The 20561-nt window shown below is 39.0% G+C and overlaps 2 protein-coding genes across 3 annotated transcripts; both read right to left on the bottom strand.

Moving 5' to 3' along the window:
• Positions 1-1063: 1063 nt before the first annotated feature.
• On the bottom strand, positions 1064-15666 carry dusp22a (dual specificity phosphatase 22a). 2 transcript variants are annotated; one of them, XM_069657834.1, is made up of 7 exons: positions 15392-15666; positions 13892-13925; positions 13235-13317; positions 12477-12526; positions 8901-8975; positions 7483-7654; positions 1064-2490 (listed from the first exon to the last, which is right to left on the bottom strand). In XM_069657834.1, exons 1-7 carry the CDS (start codon positions 15410-15412, stop codon positions 2299-2301), a joined length of 627 nt encoding a protein of 208 aa, XP_069513935.1. In that variant the 5' UTR covers positions 15413-15666; the 3' UTR covers positions 1064-2298. The 2 variants fall into 2 exon arrangements, with proteins under 2 accessions (XP_069513935.1, XP_069513936.1); XM_069657835.1 differs by lacking the exon at positions 13235-13317.
• Positions 15667-17007: 1341 nt separating this feature from the next.
• Positions 17008-20189, bottom strand: cox4i1 (cytochrome c oxidase subunit 4I1). The gene is made up of 5 exons (XM_069662115.1): positions 20119-20189; positions 19184-19260; positions 18564-18728; positions 18279-18410; positions 17008-17327 (listed from the first exon to the last, which is right to left on the bottom strand). The coding sequence occupies exons 2-5, from the start codon at positions 19257-19259 to the stop codon at positions 17191-17193; spliced, it is 510 nt and encodes a 169-aa protein (XP_069518216.1). The 5' UTR covers position 19260; positions 20119-20189; the 3' UTR covers positions 17008-17190.
• Positions 20190-20561: the final 372 nt, after the last annotated feature.

Below are 20561 nucleotides of genomic sequence, written 5' to 3'. Positions count from 1 at the left end.
TGTTACAGAATTAACTCTCAGCATGTCCTGCCAGGACTATTGTATTAATAGTCTGAACGTGCCTACACAACATACACACATGGGAAAGCCTGCGTACAACCACTCTTTTCAGCTGTTAAAAGGTCTGAATAAGCACATATAGGCAGTGGGAATACTGTGCAAATAAACATAATTTCAACTATAAACAAATTATAATTTCAAGGTGATTGTAATTTTAGAGGTCACTCTTGTCATACATTAGCAGTTGAGAAAAAGCAAACCTACCAGCCTCCAAGTAATAACTTGAAAAATACAAAGTGTATTGGGAAAGTGTATTCCCTGTGAGAAAATATGAAAGTGAATCGATGTGTTGGTACTTCTTTTTTGTGCTTCAAAATAGTAAAGTAAGCATTCCTCATAATTTTCAGTCTGACATGTCAGCTTGCTGATTCATCAAAATGAGTGCCAGGACACTGATTGCATGGGAAAGATTTTTTAAAGTCGAAAAAAATGATTCTGAATATTAATATTAATATTTTTACTTGATTTTACTGTGATTAAGAGCCTTCAAATACCCTGCGATAGTAGTCTTTCACAAAAAGTGTGAAGAATATCACCTGACAACACCTTTCTAATGTCCTGAAAGTAAATAAATATAATTTTGTGTTCATTTAAACAGTTTGGTTTCCTTTTTGAGATGATTCCTTGTGTGAAGTCTTACTTTTTTTATCTACCTTGTTAAATTAAATGTCTGTTTGCTTGTTATGCAAAATGTCACTGTCTCTCACAATTATACCACTTTTTGGTTATTGCGTAGAGACATTTTTCTGTTAATTAAACATACTTACAGTGTGTAGGACAATAATAATTAATAATTGTCTATTAAAAGACATTAACACTGTTTAATTTCATGAAGCTGCACATGGTTGTAAAGCAGCATTACCACATGATCGGCTGCGTTAAACCCAGAAACGTTTCAAATCTGGCCTGAACTTCAGGAAAAAGCTTTTCTGGATTTTACTCGGCAGCATGTTTATAGTCATTTTTTTCTTTACATACTCACAGACACACACCATAGTTGGATAGTACAGATTTATTAGCATTTCCATCATTTTTTTGTCAATCACTGCATTTTATTAAAAAACACAAACAAAAAAACACCATAAATATGCAATTAAAACAACTAACTGAACCCCTGAATTTAAAACACAAATCACCTTAAAATCAGCTGTCACAATAAAAACAGAAATCAGAGCTTCAGTAAAACCAGGAAGACTTAAGCTTTTGGACTGCAGAGATCCTTCATGTGTAGTTATAGCTTTATACTTTATGTAGCTTCACTATTTCACCTGCTCTGTTGAACTTAAAGGAACATTTTGCCAATTTTGAGACATACTCCACATGTTACTCCAAGTTGTGCGTCTTTTAATGGTTAACTGATGAAAGGTTACTGTGTTTCTCTCTGGGTTGTTTGTGCTGGATTCTGCTGCTGACATGGGTACATATTGTGTGCAGACTGGGTGTAAACAAATGCTGTTTCCTCCATGGGCAGTGATGTGCAACAGTGATATATTTATCTTAATAATAACACCGTTAAGTGAATAGTGTAGCTGCCAATGACACCATGACTAGAGCTGCATCTTTTTAATCCATTAGTCAATTAAAAGGAAATTTACCACCAAATATTTTGATAATTATTTAATTGTTTCTGACATTTTTTAAGTAGAAATTTCAAACACTTGCTGGTTCCATCTTCTTAGATGTCAGGATTTGTTGCGTTACTCTGTCATTTATGACACTCAATGAAGAATAACTGCCATCCAATGGGTTGTAGATTTATCTGTGTCATTGTCCACCAGCACAGACTAAACATCCACATAATTGGAGACAAAATGTTCCTTTAAGAAAACACAAGTTAGTCACGTCTTTAAGGCTAGTGAGCTGAACATTGCAGGTGTTAAGAGTCCACATGGAAGTATATTTTATTCGTTATGGCTAAGGTGCTGAGGTGTTTAGAGTAAGGCGTCTGTAAGCACCGAGACCCCTGTTGTGGCTATATTCAGTTAAGGAAACATGGACGGTACTGGTAGTGGACAAAAATCTATAGCTCAATTCCAAATCAACCTCCAGTCCTTCAAATGACTACACTGATACAAGTAAATAGTTAAACATAATATTTCTATTTATTTCGTCCTATGCTTTCATGGTCAAATAAAGGCCTTAAAGCTGGGGTTGATTTGGAAGTGAGTACAGAATAATAACCTCTGCCGTTTACCGACAGCGTTTGGCAGGACTTTGACACGACCAGAGGCGCTAGTTTCAGCTGCTGCCTTCAGGGTCATCAGGGTCAGACGGCAGAGAAGACACACCTACACCCTGATTAATCCAGCGATGGTCTCCTCCCCTCCTTTGGCTCTCCTGTTGCTCTGTGTACTGGCTCAGCAGGGCTCCCACCTGCTCCTCGTCATTGAAGGGACTGGCACGGAAACTGGCTCGTAACCACGATCGGTACTGCGGACAAGAGGACAGACCAGAAAACTTAGTTCAATTTAAACTCTTTAGATGTTATTTTGTTAAGATCAAATAACATTAAAGTGTAAAAACATTATTTGTGCATATACAGTATACTGCATAATGTATTTATTTTTAATAGCTATAAATCAGTACTTTAAACACGTACATAGAGCTCTTGGAAATGTGTCATCATGCACAGACAGTGCAGTTTATTTTTTAATGATAAACAGGTTAATTCAGTATCATTTTCTTATTCAAATCTTTAACATAAAAAAAAGTTGCTCTAAGAGTACAAAGTTGAACTTACAACGTGAGCTAAACTGTAACTAACTGAGCAGCACATATTTACTTTCTTTTTACTGAGGGACGATACAGGTCTTCTCAGAACAAGTTGGTTCCCTGCGGACATGCCCGCTCACACCGTCATCTGAGACTCAGGATTTCCCCACAACTCATCTTACATTTCCACATTTTTTTAAAGTTGTAATCTCAAAGATCTCAGTTTTGTTCTCTTTGGCCGCATCAATGGCGATAAACGGGAATTGCAGGGGCACACTTCCCAGATATCCAGACAGTGTTGCGCTCCATGGTTGCACTCCGGTTGTGCTCTGGTTGTAACTCTTGATTTTCCTGGCTGACGGTTGCTTTCCTTTTTAGACTGTTTGCCTTCATCTGAGCGTCGAATTTGTTTCTTTTTCTTTGGATTTTCACTTATTTTTGAAGTTGTGTCTGTAGTCATCAATCTTTTCTTTGTTTGTTCAGCCATAGTAAATTACTGTTTACTACGGTGGCCCTGAAGTGCAAATCACAACGGCAATACAGAAAACACAACGGCAAATCAGAAAACACAACAACATTAACCAAACCGGAAAAGGTAGGTACCCTCAGGCGACATGAAACGTCGCTGATTCGTCCGTCCTTTGAACCGGAAGGACAGGGTTTACATGTTATGAAAATATGAGCGCCGCCAGTGACAACGTACTCGCTGCTATTAAAGTTTACTTTGATGCAGGACAGAGATATGACGTGATACTGGATATGCTGTTGACAATTCACAACATAAACATGAGTCTGCGTACGCTGAAGACGCGTTCAAAAGAAGCAGTGTTGACCTTCCGGTTCAAAGGACGGACCAGTTCAATCGGCGACGATTCATGTCGCTCGAGGGTACCTACCTATTCCGGTTTGGTTAATGCCGTCATGTTTTCTCTTTTGCCGTTGTGTTTTCTGATTTGCCATTGTGTTTTCTGTTTTGCCGTTGTGATTTGCACTTCAGGGCCACTGTAGTTTACATAGTAGTATAACAGAAGAGTTAGGATAAACAGCCGCTGAGCTCCGCCTACCCTCTCTGGCAGACCAACCACTGCTGGGTGATGGAAAAGTTGTCACTAACTGGGCACCGCTTGTGATTTTTTCCACGAAAGTCGCCACAGACACCCAGTCTGTAATACTGACAAGGCTTTCATCAGTGGGCCACAGGCTCAATCACCATAGTGTTACCTCATTCTATGATAGACAGTGACTTAACAGACATTTATTTACATGAAAATCTTTGACATTTTTACTTTAAGGAAGATCCTCAATTTAAAAGTTACTGTAGTTTTCTCATTTTGGAAATTCTTTTTATGTCAGTATGTAAATCAACATAGCCTCAAAGCAGGTGCTTGGACCCGTGACAGCTGTGCCACATGACAAGACAAAGCTGTCTAAGTCACCTGAGTGGCTTTGCTTCTTTTGGACTTACATTAGACTTTCAGCTGTTTCAATAAAAGACGGAAACCGTAGTGAGTTTGATTTGAGTTTGAATAAAATGCTGCAGCTCTCCTTTCCAGTGAAGACATTCAGTGTTGCTTTAAGCACAGCCTGTCTTACTGCGATTTCTCAAATGGTGTCCAGGAATTATGAGTTGTTTTGTGCAATACCTTATCTTTATGAAATACCATGAAGTGAAAGTAACTCTGAATGTATTACAATCATCTTCCTAAAATCAGTACTGTCAGCCCCAAGTCAAAAATCAAAACAGTCAAGCACTGACTCATAACATCAACGCCACTAACAATGATAAAGAATCTAAAGTACGGTATAGATAACACATCAATGAGAGGACTAATATCAAGGGTTGTGCAAGACTCTGATAAATGTCAATGTGTGAACTTGAAAAAGAAAATGAAACACATTTGAAGCTGCAAAGTGCGTTCTTCGTCAAACACGAGGTATGAAAATTTAAATTTGGTATCAAGATTAAAAACTCCCCAAAAGAGGAATTTGTTCTGTAGAGCTAAATTCATAACCTTTGAGTTAAAGTGAAGGGAGACTGTGAGGAACATGATCAGACATCAAGCAAATAAGGAAAAGCTCAATGATTTTCTAGGGTTTAATAAAGGTTTTAATTTAAGTTAAATCAAGTGAAGGAAGGCTGAGCTTCAGAGCCTGACTGATTAACAGGACAAATGTTTTTTACTCTACTGTCCATTTAATAGCTACGGAAGCGTATTGCATTCACTTGAGAAAAAAAGTCTGCCCTGTTTTTCTGATTTAACGACATAATGATCTCAGAATTCCGAGAAAAGTTTTCATTTTTAAAAAGTGGGCTCTGTTTTTCTGAATTAACACTTTAAAACCCTGCAAGAGGCTCTCATGGGCACACACTATGGTTACTGCTGCTGATCAGCCTGACTAACAACAACACCGTCAATATCACTTAAAGTGCTAATCTCGAAGATTTTCCTCGCTGGCGGTCGCTTTCCGTGTTTAGACTGTTTGCCTTCATCTGAGCGTCAAATTTGTTTCTTTTTCTTTGGATTTTCACTTATTGTTGAAGTTGTATCTGTAGTCATCGATCTTTTCTTTGTTTGTTCAGCCATAGTAGATTACTGTTCACTTGCAACACTTGCAGAGACCCGAAAAGCAGCCGCTTAGCTCCGCCTACCCTCTCTGGCAGACCAACCACTGCTGGCTGATGGAAAACGCGGCACTAACTGGGAGCCGCTTGTGATTTTTTCCGCTACAGTCGCCACAGCCACCCAGTCTGTAATACTGCAAATGCAAAGTCACCATTGTGTTACCTCATTCGACGATAGATAGTTAAACTCAACAGGCGGGACATGCTTGCTTTCATAAAATTGATCTTTCGTGAGAGCTAATCGCAGGATTTTTTTCTCAAGTGAATACAATACACTTCTGCAAATACCCACCAAAGCTTTTTGCTTATTTTTGTAGATAACTTATTGTTATATTGTTATTCCTTTAGGCACTGTCTCTTTTGCATTAACTCATACACTTTATATTTGAGTTGTTTTTGTATTCCTCAAATTTTTACTGTATTTTTGGAGCAATCTGGCTCGAGAGTTTCCTTCAGGTTCAATCTTATCTTATCTTATTCTGTCAACTCTGTGTTATGCAATGTATTTATTGTAAGACAGCCCTTATCATAGCTCTCTATAAATGAGGCTCTCTGGCCTTCCAGCACAGATTGTGAGCCTGTTTTCAAGTCTGCACAGGAAAGTTCTGAGATGTGCAGTCCACTGGATTTTACATGCCCTGTTGCTGGGACGCTGTAGCAGTAAACAAAGATGTTACAGAAGCAGCAGTGACAAAACTACACTGTTGTCTTTAGGATTACTCACTTTCTATCTGAGGCAAACGTGGTAAAAGCATACTAACAGAAAACTCATTTCCCTTTAAATCCTCGAAATCAGTGTATGATCTACAAACAATGAGCTTTTTTTTTTTCAGTCATGTTATGTTGCAAGCTGCTGACAGTAATGCTGAACACGTGATGAGCAGTACCAAGCTAATGCAATCCCAGCAAATCCCCTGCAGTTCCCCTTCTCTACTCAATGGCTGTCAGAGTCATCGTTAGGGAATGACACGCAGGGTGTCTCCATGTAAAATGCAGGACAGCAGACACCTACAGTGTACCTGACAATAGGAAAATGCAGAGGAGATGTTGGATCAAAATACAACCTGAATACAAATCCTCACTCCCTAAAATGTGATGAATGTGTCTTCTGACGACTGAAGGACATTATGGTTAGAGGCTTACTCCTCCTTAAGACTTTACATTTGACCATTTGTATCTATCATGTATTTTCAGGTACCGTGCACAACACTTTAGTTGTATTAAAAATGAAACACTCCAAACCAGATTGGACATAAAACCAGGAAGTTCAAATGATTTCCTATAAGTTACATAAAGTGAAACTATGAGGCTTAAAGGGCAGGTCTCCAAAAGTGCATGATCATGGAATATACACCCTAAAATGCTCTATACGCATAAATAAACAGGAGTCCAGTAACAGATAACCACAAAGCTTATATATTTTATGTGTTCTAACATTTAACGAGGGAGATTCCCCAATTTGCATCTACTTCTGATGTAAATAGAAGATTAAATATTGTGAATTTATTATCATAGTGAAAAAAGCATGTTTGAATCATTGACGCCTCTGCGGCTTCTCTGATAAGTTTCTGTCTGTAGCTGAGAATCATCACAGCTGTGACAGCTTAGCCACTGAGGTGATGGTTTACTGTGGAACAAATGATGGCTGTTTATTGGCCTCTAAAGGGATAACAAATACAATTACAGAAACAATACAGTGAAATAATCCTACACCAGGAAGTCCACTGCAGCTGTCAGGTATGCTATGTTCCATGACAACAAGAGAGCCACATTAACGGTTGACAGGTTAACCACTGACTGCGTGTGCAGAGTGATGGTGTGATGTGTCATCTGCAGTGAGTTCCTGTGCACGTCCAAGGGGCTTTGCATCAACACCAACAGCACACGACGCACATGTGCTGTATGCTTGAGCTACTGCCAGAAAAAAAACGGTGAAGATGAATAAATAAAATGTGGCTTTTTTTGCACGTCTGCTTTAAAGCTTACATGTTAAGGTCCCCTTTTATTTTAGATTGCAAAGTGTAAAAGGGGGCAGATATTGGTTGTGTGAATTCATCATGTCTCTGTGTTTTCCTTCTTGTGTTTACCTCTGAGACTTGCGTCGTCTGGTACTCCTGCAGCTGCTGCTGGAAGCCATAGTTTGGGCCGACAAAGGAGCGGACGGCCTTGACCGCAGACAGACACTCCTCCCAGCTGTAGTGGGTGACGGTCATCAGGTAGGCCACCACCATGGTAGTGCTGCGGGACACACCTGCAAGGCTGCAGCACAGCAAAGCACACGGCTCTGTCATCGTCATAAAGAGACTGAATTTTTAACAACTTATTTCTATGGAAGCGTGCATGCCAGAAAAAGATAAATGAAGCATCAGTATCACATTATAAGGTCAAAAGTGTATTGTTCTGACAAGATGTTGTTATAATGGGACGTGTTTATGTAATAAGGTGATAACTTGTTAGGTCTCAGGCAGAGATGGACTTCCTGTGAGATGTACAGCACCCTGGGTGGTAACTGACAAATTTTGCAATGAAGTGGCATGTTGTGTTGCATTACTGGAGCCTTCTGTAACTATCTGAACAGAACCATAGATATAATATTTATTCTTGAAATATCTATGATTAGTACATTCTGTCAATAAGTCCTACATATGTGCAGCAACAATATATAACAGAGTAAATAATAATGATGCTGTGAACTGGTTTGTACAATTGTTTTAACATGCTAGAATAGTTTGAATAAGATATATTCATTACATAAATTATTAATGCTGAGAGTATTGCAGAGGTGAGCTACTGCATAGAGTACAACACTGATCATTGTAGTAACCAAAGCATGAAGTAATCTAAATTAAATCGTATAGTTGAGACACATTCCTCTATTTGTCTGTTTCCTCATTCAAACATGAGTTCCATGTAATGAGATGATGCATTTGTACGTCGTAAAAATATCTTGCTATAATTATAAACGTTTGACGCATAGCGAGGTACTGGTCTGTTTTTTTCTGATGTTGCTGCAACACCTCGCTGCTTAAATCTTCCTGGTAAATATCCGAACAGACACTGGATCTGTTTGGATAAATGTTATTTCAACTGATCACTGAACTCTTCCTCTTAGGCTTTTAATCACGATTTGATGGTACTAATAATTACTTCCACTTATTTATTAGTACCATGTGCAGTATCAAGAGCAATATAATATTTTTCTTAATAAGTCATCAGCTTGTGCTCTACAAGTTTTTACTACGTTATAACTGTCAATACTACTGTCAATTTAACTGCCACCATTACTTCCTGCCTACTTTTGTAGATGATTTGTTTTTCTTTAAGGCACTGTGTCTTTTGCATTAACCCATAAACGCTATATTTTCACTGTGTTGTTTTTTGTATTTGTCTTATTTGTACTCTATTTTTTTTAGAGCTATTTGGCACTATAATCTTATCTTGATGAATGATGAATCATTGATGCTTAGCAGACGCTGGTAAAGGCGCTTCATATATAAAAACGTACCAGTGAACCAGACAAGATCCACCATTCAGGCGGCATTCATGGATGAAGCTGATGCACTCTTTAAAATGTTGCATTCTGGAAATAGAAAAAAAAACACATTTTAATTATTAATGAATACTTTTGAAGTCTAAAGTAACTTATAAAAAGCATGTTTCTGTGGAACGCAGTACAAATTATGGTTACAAATGTTTTAAATCAAGAATAACATTCATACTGTTGCTCGTCAAATCAAGAAAGCAGCTTCCTTTTACTAAGGTAGACTAGTTTAAGGTTTGTAAAGCTAAAAATAGATCAGACTTATAGGATCTGAGAAAGGACACTAACTGAAAGTCCTGTGTCGAGGCCCTAACTTTGTGCGGTGAGTGGAAAAAATTGATGTTCTGATTTTGACTGTAGAAACTCCAGGTAACACTCAAATACAAGTCCCAGGAAGGGTCGGGTTGTTTCCATTGATTTTAGTATAAAGAAGAAATATTGATGTTGAAGAGAAGTGCTTTTCCGTTCCACTACTCCAACCTGTCATGTGAGAAAAAGGTCTGCTCGGCTCGAACGGGGGAGTCTGTGGTAGACCAGAGCACAGACAGCAGGGACAGACAAGGGAAGTAACTGGCCTCGATTTTGTCTATCTGCAAAATTACATCAGTTTCCATCATTTATTTATTCAGCGTCTAAATATGATCAAGTAACTCCTTTTGACTTTACAACAGAAATAGAGCAAATAACCTCCTGCTTCATGGTGGACTGTTCAACATGTGTAACTGAGAGCTTAAAAAATAAGAGCACAATATAAAGTCAGTTATACTGCATCCTCAAAACACACAAAAGTACAAACAAACAGAAAAGAAACTGCTTATTATAACGGATCACAGACACCATCAGAGTGCGAGCCTCCCCTGAAATAAAAGGGAACACGAAGCAGCACAAGGCAGAGCAACTGCTCCTCAAATATCCTTCTTGGTCACTGTCAGGAAACACTCATGGGCTTTTGCATAATCAAGCAGTGCATGGCCGATAGCAGCGTCTCCTGAGGAGCAGATGCTGGTTACCCAATAGCAGACAGAATAACAGACAGAGGCTAAAATAGATTGACGGCCACTTTTCTTTTTTCTCCTTCCTGAGATCCAAACTCCTCTTCAAAAGATGTCTCCTCAGCACTTTGTTCTGTCGTGCTAGCACAGAGGTTTCCGGCCTTCTTGTTTAATATGCAGAAAATTACCTTGTGACAAAGATTTGAGGTTTTAACCCGCTGAAGCCAGACAATATCACTGAAACAAAATGAGCTGTTGAGCTACTGTACATTTGAAATGCTTAAGGAGCTTCTGCACCTCTAGTTTATGTTGAAATAATAGTTCATATAAATATATCAGAGCGAATAAGAAACAATTAATAGAACAAAAAGCATTCCTGCTTAGTAATAACCTAAATACATCATGATGGACATGCAGACTCCTCACATGAATGCACATCTAAGTTTGGAAATGTTTGATGCAAATGAGTTAACACCTTCATGGTCGGTGCACATGTGCATTAAAATCATAACAGTCCTGTCATGTGAAGGTTCACAATAGGGGAATCCCTGGCCCTTCACACACATGTACATGTGCATATTCGCCTACACAAATCAACATGCAAGACAACTCCAATGATTGTTTGCGTTCATTCTGAGGTAGCTGACATCCACCACTGCATTGGAGGTCAATTCTACAACAACATTAACTTATCAACTACAATCGTGGCTGGATGCCCCTGCAAGTTGTTACAGGTATTTAACCTTTGTTCAGCCATTCATCGGCCATCATTAGCGAGGCCCTGATCAAGATCTGTAATGTTTGCTTTATCTAAGAGTTTCACCCTCATAAGAGTCTAAGGTGGGCTGTCATCATCTTCATACTTTCCTATTCAGGTAAATGATTGCGCCTATTAGGACAGTAACTGTCATTGTGGGCTATGTAAATGAACCCAACTTCCTGACATCTGTCCTAAAGAAAAGAAGTAAGACATTTAAGGAAGTTTAAGGTTTTTCAAACTGATACAGTTGCTCCAAAAACAGCCTCCATGAGAAACACAGCCCCTGCTGTGGCCCTTAGACATGGGAGGGGCCATCAGACCTGGCCATAGGGGCTCCCTGGCTGGTGTTGAGCATGTTGGGTTGTCAGTGGGCCTCACCATTCCCGTCAGCCAGAGCAGTGATTGTGACAGAGGGGTTTTGTTAAAGTCCTGGGTGGTCGGGCCCAACAGCCAGATGTCACACTAAGGTTTCCTTCCTCTGCTGCCTGAGGGAAGGACACTTGATTGCGACAGTGGAGGTCAGACACCTCCAACCAAACCCAACCAAGCTCAATCAGCAACATTCAACCAAAAAAAACCAACTCAATCCTCTTTAGGTTTCCTTTTACCCAGCTCTGTTTTGTGTTTGCAGAGTTAAGCTGCTTGAGTTCATCTTCAAACTTTAATGTCTGCCAAACTCAAAGTCATACTCTGATTTCTGGATACAAAGAGAGTTGACTCTCCTAATCCAGGTCAAAATCCCACACCCTTTTGTAGAGTCGTCTGACAGAAGCAATACGTTAATATTTAGTCATGTTGGATGGCCTTTGAATAAAAAGGAATATCGAGTCATGATTTGAGAAGTAATCACACAGGATATTATTCACCTTTAGCAACAAGGACCATCATTCAGCCTGAAATCACCATGGCAACATGTCACCTGTCAGCAAGGAGCTACACAGGGACCGGCATAATGCAGGGATGATGTATTCAATTCCCTTCTCCTGTGCAGGAACCCTGACCAACCAGCAGAAGGCACCAGTGCAACAACACCAGTTCAGACCCTGACTGACATGACACTGCTCTTTTGCATTGATACTCAAACTGCAAACCACGATTGATCCTTCTGTTTTGCACTCTGGAATGCAAAATTACTGCAGAATTATAGCGTGAGGTGAAAGGCCCTGCATGGCAATAAAGATAAATGTGATGACTAAAGTGTTGTGTTAGCGACGGCTGCAAGGGCGGAGGGACAGCTCATGCCTCTTACAACACTGAGCCTGATGAACAATGACACATTGAACACACTTACGCCGTCTCTGACACTCTCTTTGCTTCTCTCTCTGACGCTCTCTCTTTGTCAGAAACACACAGATATAGTAGCACAGAAAGTAAAAACTCTTGAAAGTGCTCGATCTTTAGGACCATTACAGTATCAATTTATTTTTCAGGGTCTACTTTACATCATGAGGTTTCCATATACTAATGACTTTGCCCTCCATTGTGCATCTAAAATACAGACCTGTGCTGCAGAAATTAAACTTCCTAAAAACTCCCAAAAAAAATCACGCAATTGAAAAAAACAGTCAGCGTTATTAACTGCTGAAAATCTTCATATAGTTTTTGTAACGGTTTGCAGTTGGCTGTCACACCCTGGAACCTAAATCGGGATGGCGATGGTGTCGAAATAATACAGCATGACACATCAGTGTTTGAGAAACACAAATGGAAGGGACATTTAAAATCTGAGGTATAAGCACCATTAATACGTCTGTGAGCGTGCATGCGTGCGTGTGCGTATTTACTCACAGGTTCTGGCTGGAAGCATCAGCTGCATGAATACAAAGGTAGGTCATGTCCTGTAAAATAATCATTAAAAAAAACTGTTAACAACTGAAACTAAATTCAGTGATATAGGCCAAGCATGTCATATCTGGATGTCTCGTGTAAATCTTTAACTTTATTTATCTAAATCTGGTCAGGTTAGCAAATGAGCATCTTTTTACTTCTCTCCAATGTGAGCCCTTGGACCCGGTGAGTCTTGCACCCAGAACTATGTAAGTGTAGTTACTTTGGCACTCATTATAGCTCTATATGCTGAATGCTTTCTGGGGCTTAGAGTTATTTATATTTATATGGTGATAACATGAATATTTTTCTTGCTGTTCAAAAGAAGCTTAAGAAACTGACTGGACACTTTAACTTGTCTGACACCTGGATGTGACATTGTAAGCATACTGTGTATTTTGCAAGGTCACAATGGACAAGGTCCCTCTGAAAACATGAAATATCCCAAAATTAAGAACTTGCATTAATATAACACCAGATTTGAGTAGCCTAAAAAACTTCACATGGTTTCTAATATAAATTCCCTGTACCTAAACACACACAAAATATGTCAATCTCACAAAACTGTCTTTGTCCAACCACAACTCATCACCTCCCCCAGCTGGCTGACAGCACACATCACATCATTTCATGCACAATCATCTACCAAAAAACTACAGGTAAAATTTCCACAGGAAGCACCAACAGCTTGAGCCAGCCAGGATGGATTTTCCACGAACCTCAAACACGGGCTTAGCATTGTTGTACACTGACAGGATGTGGGTGATGCCGTTTTTAGACAGACTTTCTCTGTTTTCGGCATCTGGGACAAACACAGAGGAATAGATCTCAGTGAATTTCACAACAACAGAGCAGACTACTTCTATTGTAAGCTGCTGCAGAGGCAGGTCTGTGGGCTGTTTACTGCCCTGCAACATCATTTGGAAGAATTAAGCCTGTGGTCACTTGCTGCTGTCATTCGAGCTAATTTTAGCCTTAATGCTCGGGCCATCATGTGGGGCCATCATCGCTGCAGCTAAAGTTAGAAAGCTGTAAATGCCACATTACCTGGTGAGGGGTTGTTCCAGGCCAGAGAGAGTGACACACTAACGACTACTCACTCTTATTTTAGCAACACATTCGAGCTTATTAATTGGCTTTTATCAACAGCATATGAATCTTATTATTGTGAAATATACATTTAAAAGAATAACAGTTTTCAGCAACAAAAAGATACTAATGGTAAAGTGTTGCGACTGTATCAATCCCCATCTCTCCTTTCTAAATGCATTTATGGCCTATAATGGTGGACCTTTATGCTTAAAGCCTGGCCCTATCCATTTACATTCTACATATCAACTTTACAAACACCATATTGAGTATCATGTTTGTCTTACCTCTAATGTTTCCAAGGTAAAGCCCATCGACAACCTGTGAAGCAGCATTCACAGACATGTTGCAGTCAGGTTAGATATTCATCACTGTCCAGCTTCAAAAAACTTCACTGTTCCTGGTTGAGCTGGATGGGATTTAAGGCTTAAGGCTTAAGAACCAAGTTCTAGCAAAGGAAACGTTCCCTACAACCTCCATACAAGGCCTGATGCAACCATGCATGATTATCAGGACGAGGAGATGAGTGGAAAGCAGCCACTGAGTTCTTCTGTATAGCTATGGTACTACTGTAGCACCATGAAGCAGCAGATGTGTGCAGATAATAGAGCGATGGAGTCACAGTAATACAATGTATTAACAGCACAATCTGGAGGTTGTGTGTTGAATCAGAATGGAAATGTAGATGACCAATGTATTTTAATTTGCTGTTCTTCCTTTAGTGACTCCAGCTTTAACATGCGTCCTTAAAATGTATTTCAATTTCCACTGATTAATCAAGGTAATTCTGCATGTTAGCTTTAAATTTGTTGCTATCATTAAACAAATGAAGGGAAAACCAACATTAAGTCTATAAGAAGGGTGTTGGGCCTGCGCATGCTGCAAGAACAGCTTCAATGCACCTTGGCTTTGGCTCTAAGGCAGAACACAATATTACCAAAAGATATGTTCAAATGATGGTGGTGAAGATAGCTATCTCAAATACTGTTCCAAATTCTCCCATAGGTGTTAAACTGGGTGGAGATCTGGTTATTGCGAATGCCATTGCATATGATTCACATTTTTAACACTAATCAAACCATTCATTGACCTCTTATCACCTGTGGATAGGGGCAGATAAAAACTACTCCTATGAGGGTAGAAATATTTCATCATATATCAGACAAAGGCAATCACTCATAACTACTTTGTATTGATTTGTAGTTAAATTCCCTCTAAGGGGACAACGTGGACTTAAAACATGTCATTAAAATGACAGCAGCATCATCATAACAGAGCTGCCAGATCTCCTCTCTGCTAGGTTCCAGCATTTAGGTTTTTCCTTTGGTTTGCCAGCCGAATATAGAAATGCTTAACAATGCTGCATGTAAATAAAGCACAACAAGGTCTTAATAATCTATTGATTTGATCCTCAAAGCAAAGTTGCATAAGCCCTCTCTTAGAAGGTCAGAGGTCAGGGACGATTCAGTGATGCAAAACAATGCTCTGCAAATTCCATTGATTGTGTTGTTGTTGCCATTGATACTAATAAACCTAAAGATAGCCAAAGTCTTGGTTTTAGTTGTATTGCTCAATTTAAACATTTATAGGGGACCTATTTGCTGCATGTGAAGCTTCTGCACTCAGTATCTATCGTGCATTATTTAGTTAATTTAATTTGGCATCATATCAGTTTGGGACAGAGCTAAACATGTGACTTGATTGATTGACGTACCAGCTCCACTTTTAACCACCAAACAGACACTGAAAACAACACAACACCTATACAGGAACAAAAAAAAACCTACCTTATTCATTCCATTGCCCATGATGACTTTGAAGCAGTCTGCGACGAGCTACAGGACTTTAATATGTGGAGCTGCTACGATATGTTAACATGGACTTTGAGTCCAAAACGCGAGGCAGGACTGGATGACTCATACAAAGGGGGGAACCTTAGCTTCAGTCACTATATTTGTCTTCTATTTAACAACATTATTAAATTCAAACATGCTAAAAATTGATGTAAGTAATTAAGCCTTCACCTCGTCTCGGCTACAATAACAATTCCGTCATGCTGTATCGTCTTCCGGATTGTTTTGACGCGAGTGCAGCTGCGGGTTCATCCGGTAAGTGACATCACAGCAGGCTGCCGCCGGATCAGCTGCTCTCCCAGCATTCGCCTTTAAGTGGAGGTTTGAAATGCCAGTAGAAAAAGACCAAAGACATACAGTCTGGCATGTATATATGTGCATATTATATGGAAACAATAAAGCATAACAATGACGTACCTTTTTTTACACCCACCTCTAGAAACACTACAAAGATGACGTAGTGCATTCCTAAAATGGGCAAAAACGGAATTCCTCTTGTAATCTCTTAAATTATACCCACCTAGCCACCATAGTCTACACATATTTTGACCTTATATTAATAATCATGACAATTCCAACTTGTTTTTATAAAAAAGAACAATACAATTCAAGCATCTCTAACCTTTAGTACCAGAAGATCTACTTTTCACTAGGAAATTATGCTGTTATCTACCTACAGTTTTTTTTATTGTGCAAACAAAAAAATGCATGAATTATCCTGCATTAAAAAAAGATTTAATTAATAAATGTAAATAATCAAGCACATTGCGTGCTATGGTGAAAGTTATTATTGTGCTTCTCCTTATAAAACCCTTCGGCCTATAACAAAGAAAGAGTAGAGCTATACCCTACCTAAATATGTTCTAACAGTACAACTTGTATATCAAATGAATGCTTAATTTAAAAGAATATATTCAAAAGTACATTTTCCCAGCCCTTACAGCCTCCACCTATATGTTTGGGCAAATTGTATGTGTCAACTCAGATCTTATTTGGTCTGTGGAGGTTGGATTGTGAGGACATATTCTTTGGTTTGAGACTTTGGTAAGAGAATAAACCTGGAACTATTGAAGGGGGCATTTCCCCCATCCTTAGTGGAAATAACCTATTTAGAAAAAAAAAAAAACCCCACAGAACTACATTTACAATCGCCTTTATTACTACATGGTCAGACTTATCTGACCACATATCTTCAACTGTTGTCTGGGATTCAAACTGGTGAAAGAGAAACTGAATCAGTTTGCTAAGGATGCCAATAACGCCTCCCTGGGCACATTTAAAAGTATGAACAAATAAACTTGATATCACTTGCTAATATTTTTATGATACAAGAAAAGTTTACTAAAAAACAGTTCATTCAGTGCCTTATTAAAAGGTGAAAAACTTTGGATTAAATATGTTACAAACTTGTGTAACATAAATGTGATATTAAAATTGTGATGGAAAAACCTGACCAAAAATAATATATCCTCATTAAAGTTCATGTCTTGTGTTTCTCCCCGTTCACAGTCAGTAGATGTAAAAGTAAAACACTTAAAACAATGTTATGAGTTTAACCATTTTTATTCTTATTTCTATAATACACGATGACCTTAGGAGGAAGAGGTCTTCCAAAATGCACAGACTGAGGTAATGTGAACAGTTGATAAATACAGAAATATAGGTATTCTTGTATCTTTGAGTTGGTCTGCCTTTCTTTTCAAGTATGGGAAATGGTCCTCTGGTTCTGGATTTTACTTCTTCCACTGCTTGTTTTCGTAGTCCCACTTGGAAGCGAAGCCCTCCACTGGGTTCATTCTCATGTCCAACACCCTCTGCAGCTCCTTCTCTTTGTACTCGGCATCAAATGTGTGTGGGACAGGTCCATACACTGCAAAGAAACAATATCAGATGTGTAAAACAATGGCCTTGGAAGGACTGCGGGAAAATAGCTGAATAAAAAAGATGGAATTTGCATTAATGTTTGTTGGAAATTATAAGATTAGGAAAAACAGGGGCATCACTAGAGCTGCATAATATTGGAAAAAAATGAACATTGCAGTATCCTTTTTTTCTCTGCAATAAACTGTATATTGTGATATGGAGAATACAGAGAATTACACTAGATAGATGGAGAGTGTTCTTCATGTACAGAAATACAACTAACAATCATAATTTTGAGCAGTTGACTCAATTGTCTTCTAACAAAACAACCCCCCCGTTAATTAACACACTTGCTTTGACTTTCTGACAACCAAGTAGAGAGACATGTTTCATGATGAACTTTACAAACATTTGTAACTTACATATCATCTACCATTTCCTAAAGTTGGAAGCTCACGTCTTGCTGCCGATGTAATTGCTAAATGGATATGTTTGGCGCCACATTGGCTGCGTTAACGGTTCTAAAAATGTACACACAGCGTTAACCAGCACTGGGATGCACACATTCCCGCTTCGCATGCCTGGCTCAAGCATCAAGCCTATATTATCTGTGACAGCAGCAGCGTTGCATGCTTAAATACAGAAAGTGACACGCAGACTCTGCATGTGTAGCAGTCAGTTCTCTGTATGCTTTGTCGAAGTGCTGCACTTATAATGTACTATCATAAGGACTTTTACTTCAGGTTAGTCATGGAAAATGAGAACCTGGCAACTTTTGGTTTGCATGAAACAGGAAAAAAGTAGCAGCATGAAGTGTTGCAGTACATGTGCCTCACTATTGCATGTCTTGTGATTTGTCTATTGCACATGGCCAAGGCAATGCTTTGACAATATACCATTTAGCCGGAGGCATCACTAAAATCTTGTACAGATTTGCCATTCTTTTTGGAAGACGTACCATACTTTCTCTGCCAGAGCACAACCAGGCCAGTGATGCCAACTATGAAGAACACCCCTGCAATAACAGACTTCCACTCTGCTGATCCCTGGTTCATCTCAGCAAAGCTCTGGTTGAAGCTGATGCGGTACACTGGACAGCAAAAACACAGAAAAATAGATTATTAATTGGCTTTACCATCAACACATTATTAATTATATTATAAAATATTTGTAGATAACAAAATATGTTTGACCTATGGATATAAACATTAAAGCATCACAAAAACGTGCAGTAAAGTCCTACATGCAATCTTCTCCTCATTGGAGAGTCCAGCCCAGGAGCCCTTCTCCTTCTCTTTTAGGGACATCTGCTCAGGGCTCAGGTTCTGCACATAGCAGATATCCGGGAGGGGACTATCCCGCCTGTCGAAGTAGGCAGGGAGAGTGTATTCTTCTACCTTGGCAACACCTGTAAGGGACAACACAGAATTAGTCATCAAGTAAGTTTTGGTAACAGCATCAAGCAATGCCTCTGTTTGTGCAAAGCTTCTTTTTATTGTCATGTGTATTCTAAAACTAAAACTGTTGTTTTACTTCTAAGACTTTGCATTGCTGTTGACTGATCTGAGTCTTGCTCCATGTTACCAGCAGTATTAATCAGAATTAGAGTAAGTCCATCTTTTAATATAACTAAACATTGTCAACATTTTCTGAATATACTTGCATTTGCATTAGAATGACACTACACCGATTCAACCCCTTCAGTCCAATGTGCGCTTCTATACCGATATGCTTTTCTGGTTGCTGGGAAACATGTTTACAATACAGCAAAAGCTTAGATTATATGAGGCGCAAACTTCAAGTTGATATTATTCCCACTGCCAAAAATAGATAACACTTCATGTCATTCCAGGACACACATACCATGTCCTCCACGTACACAGACAGATGTGGAAATGGCACGTTTGCCAACGAGGCGAAGGGCTCTAGTGGCCAGCATTCTGTGGACAAGGTCATATGGGAAATTAGAAAGCACATTAAGCTAAAACATTGACTTACATTTCAACACACCATCTTTAGAATATTTGGGGTAAATATATTGACTTTGATTATGTGACTATTTAGACTTTTCAGCATGTCTTATAATGATTCCATCAACAAGTTATCCTGTTTCATCAGGGGACTAGCACACAAAATATTACGAGTATAATTATTTTAAGGCAGATCAAAACAGGTGTCAGGATACTACATTAAGTGGCCAGAGATCTATAATTTAATTGCATTGCCATCATTTGACAGTTGTTTAAAGACTTTGAGACATTAATTTAATTGCATTTAATCTAGGTCCTGCAGCTTGAATAACAATTCAGAAACTAATTCAACATGCGTTGACTTGTGTTGATCGCTTATACCAAACGTCTAGCGTTACAGTTAGCTTCACCGGGATGTTAAGCCAATGCTAGCCTTAGCTACAATACACAAGGTCATAGCGCCCGGGAATAAAATAACCACAATACTACCCGTTAAATTGAAACGACACTGTCAAACGCAACACTACCCTGTTTACTGAGACTATATTGTATGATCCAAAGGCAGACCACGGCATTGTTCACTGTCTACGCAACACATCTGCTATCACCATTCTGATGCTAGAAGCTAAAGACAGCTAGCCGGTAAGTTAGCCCGTCCTAGCTCCGACAAAGTCACTTCGAAACAATCGCTAATTCCGATTTAAAATACCATTTCAACTTGGGTCACTACTCACATCGTGATATGTATAACGTTAGATTGAGGGTAAAAGTTCAAATGTGGTGCATTTCTATGTGGATGAAAAGATGCTATTGATAAGAAAATACAACCTGCTGTCTCTTCCTTGCTCTTGTCCACCGAATGGCTCAGGAAGCTTGGTTTTAACCGGAAATGAATAGCAATTTACGTCACGGGGGGGGTGAAACGAGGCCAACGGACCTGATATTACGATATCTCCGTAGTCATTTACGGCACTACTAGGAAAGAGGGAACAGTTTGAATAAGAATAAAGTTCTTAAATATATATATTTTTAAAGTATTTACAGCAAGTATACAGATGCATCTAAAACACCAGAAAATGGAATAGGAGTAGCATATATTATCCCAGAGCTAAATGTGTTGGTAAATAAGAGGGTAAATGATAACAGCATGTAGGGGAAATGTTGGTCATTCTACTCTCACTTAGTTGGATTGAGGAAGTTAAACCATGAAGAGTTTTGATAGGGTCAGATTTAAATAGTGTATTAAAAAGTATTACAAATACGTATTCAGA

This window comes from Semicossyphus pulcher, unplaced genomic scaffold (assembly GCF_022749685.1).
Source record: "Semicossyphus pulcher isolate SPU_LCO1_2020_fin unplaced genomic scaffold, fSemPul1.0.p SCAF_1, whole genome shotgun sequence".
In the NCBI taxonomy this organism is placed as follows: Eukaryota; Metazoa; Chordata; class Actinopteri; order Labriformes; family Labridae; genus Semicossyphus; species Semicossyphus pulcher.
The sequence above is the reverse complement of the archived record's forward strand: the minus strand, read 5'-3'. Positions and strand labels throughout refer to the sequence as shown.